The sequence below is a fragment of the Scylla paramamosain genome, chromosome 14 (assembly GCF_035594125.1).
Source record: "Scylla paramamosain isolate STU-SP2022 chromosome 14, ASM3559412v1, whole genome shotgun sequence".
Taxonomy (NCBI): domain Eukaryota; kingdom Metazoa; phylum Arthropoda; class Malacostraca; order Decapoda; family Portunidae; genus Scylla; species Scylla paramamosain.
The window spans coordinates 24957423-24967422 of NC_087164.1; the positions used below are offsets into that span (position 1 = coordinate 24957423).

Sequence of the window (10000 nt, forward strand, 5' to 3'; positions counted from 1 at the left end):
ATGCAAACGTCACGCAGTCTGGTTAAGAGAATTTAATGTGTAACGATTCAGGAACAACTGTGATGCGCACTCCGGCTCCGAGAAGTGATCGCACCAGCCACTCCTCGCAACAGGAATGCCTGCACCGGAACCCGTCATGTGGGATACGTAAGGCAGCACGCGTCATGACCATGCAGCATGTCCCACACCAGGCCACGCCGATGCCCACACACACATACATACACACACACACACACACACACACACACACACACACACACACACGAGGAAAAGCATCGTAAAGATACAGTCACTACCTGTCCTCTGAGGAAGAATCGTTTCCATTTTTTATGACCGTGCAATAAATAACAATTACATTGATTTACGGCTCACCTATCCCACTTTAACACAGATCAAACACCACATGAAATTTGAGTAGCCTTGTGATGCAATAGTTTACAAAACGTAACAAAGTGGTTGGGGTTCATTTTCACTCCGTAGCTTTTGTTTATGTAGCAGAGAAGAGGTACGACCTTAAGTCAAGGAGTAGTGACCTCAGCCCGGCAGGAGCGAAAGGCTGCCAATTTTGTAAGTGTCTGTATGTGTGTGTGTGTGTGTGTGTGTGTGTGTGTGTGTGTGTGTGTGTGTGTGTGTGTGTGTGTGTGTGTGTGTGTGTGTGTGTGTGTGTGTGTGTGTGTGTGTGTGTGTGTGTGTGTGTGTGTGTGTGTGGAGATTTGCCACTTATTAACTCGGAAATTAATCAACACATCACAACAGTATTGAACGAAATTAATCATTTCTACAAAAGAAAAATTACCTAACCAGTGTCCATTACATATTCAACGAAGACTGAAAGCAGCCTAACGTGAGACAACTTGTAGAGTAGACTATTTCTAGTTGCAAGCAGACACACACACACACACACACACACACACACACACACACACACACAGGAGGAGACAATGATCACTATTTAGCTTCTCGCCTTTGCCAGGTTGCAAGGCCGCAGTTTCTCGGCCTACATCCGCCCAGTACTCACTCTCTGTTGGGTGAACAAGAGCTACAGCGTGAAAGGAGACAAGCTAAATCTATCTCTGCCCGACCGTGGGTGTGCATACATAAGAGCAACACATTATTCGCAATCAATCATCCCAGGCTACACAGAATGATAATCTACAACTGTTTGATGACACGAATCTTTTGCCGGCACGCCAAGCAGACAGGTGATGACAACACACTAGTGTGTCGCGGCACAAGCTTTTGGAACCTCTACTCTGGAGACACTGCAATGTCATCCCGGGGAATCGCTGACTCACAATAGGTTGTTGCTGTTTTCGTGATGTTGTCAGTAAGTGGTAGTGGTGGTGGTGGTGGTGGTGGTGGTGGTGGTGGTGGTGGCGGCGGCGGAACTTGTGCAGGTGCCAGACACCCCGCCATGTACACTCCCTCAGGTGTGAACTAATTCAGAGCGAAGCACAAAGAGGGAGTGGGGCGAGGGAACGAAAGGGGGAGAGGAGTAGGGAGTCACCTGAGGCGGAGGGAGAAGACAAGAATGGGGGGGTTGTCTGGTGGTGGGGGAGATGCAAACTGAAGGGAGACTGAAGGAGTAGTGGAGGGGAGGGAAGAAGTAGATTGGGACAGGGCCGCGTGGAGGGATAGCTAGGGAGAGGGAGCCAGGTATCGGTGTTACTGGGTCACTTGGTGCTCACAAAGGGACACCCCTACCTTCTTCACCCTCCCCTAGCTGTGACACCCGCAGCGGCAACCATCACGCAGGAATCAATGCTGGCTCACAGGGAATGTTGTGAGTGGGATATCACCCTTGAGAGAGAGAGAGAGAGAGAGAGAGAGAGAGAGAGAGAGAGAGAGAGAGAGAGAGAGAGAGAGAGAGAGAGAGAGAGAGAGAGAGATTACTGTTCTTATATAGCTGACGATAAAAAAAAAAAGATATGTGGAAAAACATTATAGCAAACTCGCGCGCGCACACACACAAGCACACACTCACCCACACCCACACACACACACACACACACACACACACACACACACACTCTCTCTCTCTCTCTCTCTCTCTCTCTCTCTCTCTCTCTCTCTCTCTCTCTCTCTCTCTCTCTCTGTCATGCGTACCGTCAGCAGACACGTAACAGTCTGGAGTAAAGAGGTGCTCGAGAAAGGATAACATTACTGGTGACACGTCAGACGGCGCAACACGCGACAAACCTTATTGTGGCGCAGACATTGAGAAGAAGTGCTTAATGGAATACTAGGAAAAACACGAGAGAGAGAGAGAGAGAGAGAGAGAGAGAGAGAGAGAGAGAGAGAGAGAGAGAGAGAGAGAGATTAGACTCAGCTATTGCTTCCTCACTTCCTTCTCGTCTGCGTTCATCCTGCTCCCTACCTTTCTACTTCACTCTTCCTCCCTCCCTCAATATGCGCGCCTCTCACAAGTGGCCAGAGCGTCTAAGCACATCATCAAGCCTTCTGTGTCCTCTCCGCCCTAAGTGGAGAGTTAAGTCTTCAGCACGTGTTAGTGTGTGTGTGTGTGTGTGTGTGTGTGTGTGTGTGTGTGTGTTGAAGAGTCGTTGAACTGTCTGAGGGTGCTCATTTTCATCCATAAGCTTTCAACTTTAAAGAAATAATACCACTTGAAGCTTGTCTCCATTTCGTGCTGCTTGACTCTTATTAGTTTATATTAGTGACTCGCTCGCATTCCACCCACCAGTAGGAGAACCCGTCCCCGGCCACGCAAACGAGAAACATTACTATGCTTACTTTATTTCTCTCTATTTCTGTTAGTAAAGTCTCAACCACCATGTTTTGCATTTGCTATAGGCGACAGTCCCAGGATTGCTTTTCGCATTCCCTCTGTGGCTAGTTTGCAACGCGTGTCTGGTTTTCTAAGTCTTGGCTTCTTTACATGGCCTGTTTAGTTTACTCAAAGGCTTAGCTCTCGTCCACCGACTAATATAACTATGATGCCACCCGTAATTCTCACTGCATACATTTTTCATGCAAGTGGTGGCAAGCAGCTGTTGAAGACTGTCTGAAGGAGCAAATTACTTTTTAGTCATCTTACCATGAACGTGTTTTTCGGGAGCCACTACTTATCTTTCTCTCATTTTTCCATTTCCCCACTCCTCCTCCTCCTCCTCCTCCTCCTCCTCCTCCATCTTGCTTCTTCACCTCGTCTAAAGTTCCCTAGCGTTGGTCTGACTTTGGAGTTGACTTGTGTTGAGTCGTCCCAGGAAGCTCACCTTTCATGAACCATGTGCAGACGTGACCTTAAACGGTGCCTCCTTGCCGCAGGGAGCTACGGGCTCGATATGCTGTCATTAGACTTGTTATTCTTGCGGCAGTAATTAAAAATAAATAAATAAATAAATAAATAAATAAATAAATAATATAGATAAAATAAAAAGTAAAACTTCCGGTTCACTAGTGCGGAAAATATCATGCTCCACTTGAAGCAAGACGTCAGTGTGTTACTGCTTCCTGACCAAACAACACAAAGCAATCCTGAACTGCGCGTCACTATTTCCCTTTCCTTCCTCGTCGCCCCATCACTCAATGTCTTGTTTTCCTGCTCTTCTGTAGCCTTTCTTTCTTATTGTACCTGCAATATAGAAGGCATGTGTTCCCTGTCACCAAGATAACGTATAAATATTCCCTTGAAGATGTTAATCCATTTCTTAAATAGTGATGGTGTCACCCTCGAAGCGACACGCAGTCTCACACCAACAGGTACATGTAATGTCCGTGCATTGTATTCTCTGGGAAGGCTAAGCTGGTTAGTTTTGTAGCTCTCTGACTTTAAGTAATCGAATGACCTGAGACACGCTCAGCAATTTATCTTTCGGAATTTTATGTTAACAAAACACAACACATGGATATGAAAAAGTGACAAAAAATGTGTTTATTCTTGAAGCAACAAAAAGCCACAAAAATGATATACATGTCTTTTATAATTAAGACAAGTATTGTCATAGACTGGCAAAGACCACTTATCTATGCCAGTGTGTTTATGCAACAAAGAACTGCTGCAGCGTGGTGGTCGACCACCCACAAATATTTTTCCATCTCATTACCATAAGTTAATTAGGAAACAGCATCAATTTCGCATCCCATCATATGAAGCTGAACAAAGTATACGCGCACCACTTTATTCTACGACAACAATAAGTAAGTTTTATGACACAAATGAAGACTTTACAAGACAGCCTCTTGTCACCGAGGCCACCAGAGAAAGTCATCACCTCACACTGGATGTGAAGTGTAATTTGCAAACTCTTCCTTAAGAACAAGTTTGTAAATCATGACGCGCCTTGTTTAGCAGTGACCTCGCCCAGTCCCATTTACCAACTACACAGATGAACACACAAGTGGTCAACAAGCAAATCTCAACAGCGAATTACCTCCGACCACTCGACTTAAACTACGGTCATGCCTTTCCTGGATTATCCGCGGGGATCACTTTCGCCACACTGAGGCTTGCAACATTCACTATCCCTCGTATACCTTTAAGATAACGTCTTCCTCATTTGGTGCCTGAGGCATCACACTTTGTCCTGTTCATGTTCAGATACATATTGCTGATCTTCTAATACATCCTCCAGACGAAATGGGCTTTTTGTAATATGCCTCGACCTACTTTTTTGAGATAATGCAAGGCTTTACAAAATTTAATTCTTTTATTAGAAAAATTTATCACATGATCTACCCAAACTAAACATATAAATGTCTTGTAAACCTTTGCGATTGCTCAAACTTCCTGTAAATCTTTCAACTCTCTTACAGTATGTTTGGCACCTCAGCCACTCTCCAGTAACAGCTAATTACCACCGTCTGTCTCACGGGTTCACACTCCCTCTCTTTCACACACACACACATACACACACACACAGCCTCGACCTCCCGTCCTCACTTGCCCTCTTGCCTCGTCCTCGCTCTCCCTAACCACGCAACACAGCCTCCCATTCATTCTCGTGCCACATAGGGCCACTGCATCACTTACCCTGACTTTCTTCCCATAAGGTATGTACCCTCGACTCCCACGCTGCATCCACCCGGCCGTCCAATCCCAGCACACCCTTGCCCACTCTCTCTGCTGGCCACTATCCCATTCATTCAGTCTGACTATCAATTATGGTGCTCACCGCGCCCTGGGGAGTCGCGCCACGGGTGGTAGTGGAGCCGGGTCACCTCCACGCTGGTGCACACACACACACACACACACACACACAAAGGAAACTTGCCCTCGTTTGTTTTTTCCTGCACCTCCTTTTAGGGTTTTGTCTGTTGAACCATTTTAAGCTTTAATAAGGCGGTTTACATGTCCTACTGTTCTAACAACTTTACGATGATAATGTTAATAGACTTGTAGTTACCAGAAAAAAAATCTGAGTTCAAGGTATCGTGTTCTGGATGACGGGATTGGAATCAAGACAAGCGTGTGATGTCTACATGCTGTCTGTCACGACAAGGGAGGCGGCGTGTGTAGGAGAGAGGACGCGGCGGGCCACACTGCCCTTGTCCGAAGGTGGGAGGACAAGGACGTCCTGAACTGGTGTGTACGTGCAGTCCCAATGTCCAAGACGTGCAGAATACATACTTAAACATATAAACACACAAACACTATATATATATATATATATATATATATATATATATATATATATATATATATATATATATATATATATATATATATATATATATATATATATAAATTATGACGTATTCTTGTATCAGGATTAACAAAGTGTAAGATAAGTGGAGAGAGTGATGCAACCAGTAATGAAGGGAGGGGAAGTGGGCACGGCAAGAATGCGTGCCGTGTGACCGGCATCGACCTGGAGGGAGATGAGCAGGGCGGGGAACAGGGTGTGAGCAGAGAGGAGGCAGAGAACGAGCTGTGCAGTGACTGAGGCGGGGAGAATGATGTGGGCAGTGACCGAGAGCAGGGTGAGGGACCAGACATAATTATGTAGCTGAAAAAAAATAAATAAAAATCTGAGCTGCCATTCAGTAATGTGAAAGAAGCGGTCATATGCACTATATGATCCTCTGCGAGATGGGAGGCGGCGTGTGTGTGTGTGTGTGTGTGTGTGTGTGTGTGTGTGTGTGTGTGTGTGTGTGTGTGTGTGTGTGTGTGTGTGTGTGTGTGTGTGTATGCATGAACGCGTGCGGTACAGTGTTGTGACTTTATAAATGGTGTGGTGTGCGCCTGCAATGTGATGATTTATTGAAAGTGGCAGTGGTGGTGTCATGGCAATGCATGGCTGTTTTGTGGCGGTGGTGCAACACACACACAAGGCAACACACACACACACACACACACACACACACACACACACACACACACACACACACACACACACACACACACACACACACACACACACACTTCCACCAACATTCAGAGGCATAGAGAGAAATTATCAGAGAGCAGAATATCTTGTGAATGAACAGCAGCCCCATTCAGAGCCAAGAGGTGTTTTTTTGTCGTGCCGAGGTGCTGGCATAAACCTGACCACGCCTCTGTTACCTGCCATGTTAGCGATCGTCTCATCCATCCAGTGGACAGGTTCACCGTGGCCAGGCCTGCCTGCCTCACCTGCCCTCCTGACAATCACGCGGGACTCCAGCATTAATCACCCCTTGAAGGTGACGGATGCAACTCGGTCTTGGAAATACAAGCGACTCCGCCGACCTTTATCAACTCACCGTCTCACACGCATGCGCACACACACACACACACACACACACACACACACACACACACACACAAAGTTAAAACGTAAGTCTGGCCATCACTATCTCATGTCAGCTATCTGCTGTTTGTTTCTTTGTCCTCAATGAGCACCCACGCCAAAGGGTCTGGATTGGAGGAACTGGCTATAATGGAGGTAACTTGACCAAGGAGACGACAAAGGCAGATTCCTGTCTCCCTCGAAGGCCGTTTAGACGACGGTTGAGGCCAAGAAGAGAAAGTAAGAAAAAGCGAAACCTTCCAGTCCTATACAGGCACTCGCTACTAGTATGGAAGTAACGCGACCCGAGGAGCGACACGGGTCAGATCTTCTCGGTCCCCGAGGCCAGTCAGAGGACATCATAATCTATACGACATGTAGCAGCATATCATTTCATACAAGTGAGGGTAGTCTCATCTTAACAGATATTTTATACTGTATGAGAACCAACAGTCCTTCGGGTCCTTGGCGTCCAGACCGCACATCGGTATCGCCGTGTTCCGGTTTTTATTGTGATCTTATGATTACACTATGTTTACAAACTTGTTCTGTACCAAGCGCTTGGAAGAACGCCACAATGGCACTGACTCACATAAAAAAATAAATAAATAAAAAAAAATCAGCCAATATACTTGATGTTCGTACAAAATTATATGAACTCTTTACCAAAATGCTTGACCTTAGAATTGATGCAACACTTGATTCTGACCAACGAAAAAACAAGCAGGATTCCGGTGTGGTTATTTAGTAAGTTGCCAAAAGAAAGTGGCAGGCAAGGTCACACTGTCGTTTCGGAGTTAAGAAAAATTAAAGAAAACTTTGAATGGACTCAAGATCTAAGAATAATGCGTAAATTGTTTCAGATTCACAAATAATACTGTTCTCATTAGCAAATGTGCGGATAAAGGAGCTAATGTACAATTAGGGAGCAGAAAGAGAGAGAGAGAGAGAGAGAGAGAGAGAGAGAGAGAGAGAGAGAGAGAGAGAGAGAGAGAGAGAGAGAGAGAGAGAGAGAGAGCCAAAGTAATCAACTGAGATGAACAGACATTTTCTCAATAAAAGATAAAAAAAACAAATAAATAAATAAATAAATAAATAAATAAATAAATAAATAAATAAAAAAAAATGACGAGAAATAAAATAGAAACAGAAGCCCCAACCTGGATATCTGCGTAACAACAAATTGGAGGAGGCATGAATTAACCTCAACTGTAAAAGAATAATACTAATCCACTTCCTAAAAAAAGCATCTTCCTCGGGCTACATTAAGACTGATTCTCCGCGTCGCTATCAAACTGGCCTCACCCAATCCAGCGGTCGCACAAAACAGGTATTCATTCTATCTTCCGCATTTGGTCACTGAGTTTAAGCTGCCCGTCACGCCTCCAGAACAATACCGCGCCTGTGTGTGTGTGTGTGTGTGTGTGTGTGTGTGTGTGTGTGTGTGTGTGTGTGTGTGTGTGGAGGGTCAGGGAGTGCTGGGTGAGGGAGGGGCACGGCATTGGGTACAGGAGGGCAGTCTCTGTGGGTCGTGAAGGCCGTGACAGTAATCTGATGGGCGAGACGAAACTGCTGATGGCGTTTGGAGGGCGGAAGAAAACCCTGGGCGGCATTTGAGGGGCGGCACAGAACCGTAAGTGGCGTGCGAGGTGCGCGGCGCGGTAAGATGAAGGCGGTGGTTGAGTGTGAGGCAGATGGAGTGATGGTTTATGGCACGCTTGGACTAAGTGCTGCGGCGGGGCACACACATACGCCCATCACTGCGCAAACACACACACACACACGTACGCCTAATGACGGGCGCGCACACACAAACACACTCACATACACTTTCTCTCTCTCTCTCTCTCTCTCTCTCTCTCTCTCTCTCTCTCTCTCTCTCTCTCTCTCTCTCTCTCTCTCAATGGCGAAACAATAAGGTGTTGTATGTTGTATTTTAAATCTACACGCTACCCTACCTTACATATCGAAACGAGCGGCGGTTGTTGCGGCATCGGGTGGCAGAGATGAGAAAACCACAGGGGTGTTCTAATCGTATTTCATCCAGAAGTGAGGCTTGTTGTGCCCCTTCTACCACCGCCCCCGCCTGGCGTTGGGTGGCAGCGGCGGCGGGATACGGTGAGCGGAAAGATTGGATTTGAGACCAAACAGATAATTCTAATTGGTACATTATTTTTTTTTCCTATGGTATGAAATGTTATGCTTTACTGACATATCTGTATCATTACTAGTAAGGAGTTTGTACTTTTCTAATACGCGGGCAATTTTCAATCACCAAGGCACAAAACTTCTCAAATCTTAGCTTCTTTTAACACGATTTCAGGGCGCAACTCATAAAGTACAATGGGCGAGAAGGATGTGATATCAAGCCGCCCTTAGCTAGAGTTTAAGCCCCCACCACTTAGGTTAGGTCAGGTCAGCTTTTCGGTAAGACATGTCAGTGACGGGAGCTTATCTTAATTTTCTGGCACTATCGCCGCTTACATCTCACAGCTGATGCCTGACAAGGACGCTTTAAACCTTCATTGAGGCCCCTTCCCGTTTAAGCGACACAGGGTCACTCAATGTCAGTGTTTATGATGTGAGCGTTTCTGCTTTCTTTGGTATTTTTCTTTCCCTACTCTTACTCTTCACTGGTGACCGTCTTTCCTAATTGCCGCACTCGTCTCCATTAACCCACAGCGTTCACGGCGCGTTGAAAACCCGATTAGAGCAACTCCTAATGTTCGAGCTACAAAACACATGCAGATCTTTACGGCTTGTTCACTGTGAATAATGAATTGTCCTAGTGGTATAATTCACGAAGCGGCAAATTGAGGTCGCCAGGCACTCCGCGCAGGAGCCGAAAGTTACGACTGTGAGCCGGCCAATGTTGTCAGCCTAATTAGATTTCGTGTTGAGGCAGAAGTAGGTCGTGCCGTCTTTTCCAATCTCTGGGGCGGCCATGAGCGGAGGCACGAGGCACAAGGACGCGGGAAAGTGGCCGCACACGACTAGAATAAGACGAAACAAGTCTGGCTGAAAGCTTTCGTCCTCACATGTACATGCAAACCTTCATTGTATCGCCACTTCAATGAATCCTTCTTCATGTTTCTTTTTTGTCAGATAAATGTAGCGTTCACTGACGTGTTTTTCAGTATCATTATCTATATTTCTGTCTCGCCAAAATCACGTCGCTCATCTATCACGACACCTCACTGCATAATTTGTACAGAACAGCAGACAGGAAGACTTACCTCAGCGAGGCTGGTGAGGAGGGTGAGCCAAGGTAC

General features: G+C 46.0%; 1 protein-coding gene across 2 annotated transcripts in view; it reads right to left on the bottom strand.

The window, feature by feature from the left end:
• LOC135107057 (uncharacterized) overlaps positions 1-10000 on the bottom strand; it is a 57788-nt gene that overhangs the window by 33350 nt on the left and 14438 nt on the right. For both annotated transcript variants that reach the window (XM_064016659.1, XM_064016660.1), the window contains exon 2: positions 9965-10000. This exon is cut by the window's right edge. In XM_064016659.1, coding sequence (XP_063872729.1) covers positions 9965-10000 — 36 coding nt within the window. The remainder of the gene's footprint in view (positions 1-9964) is intronic.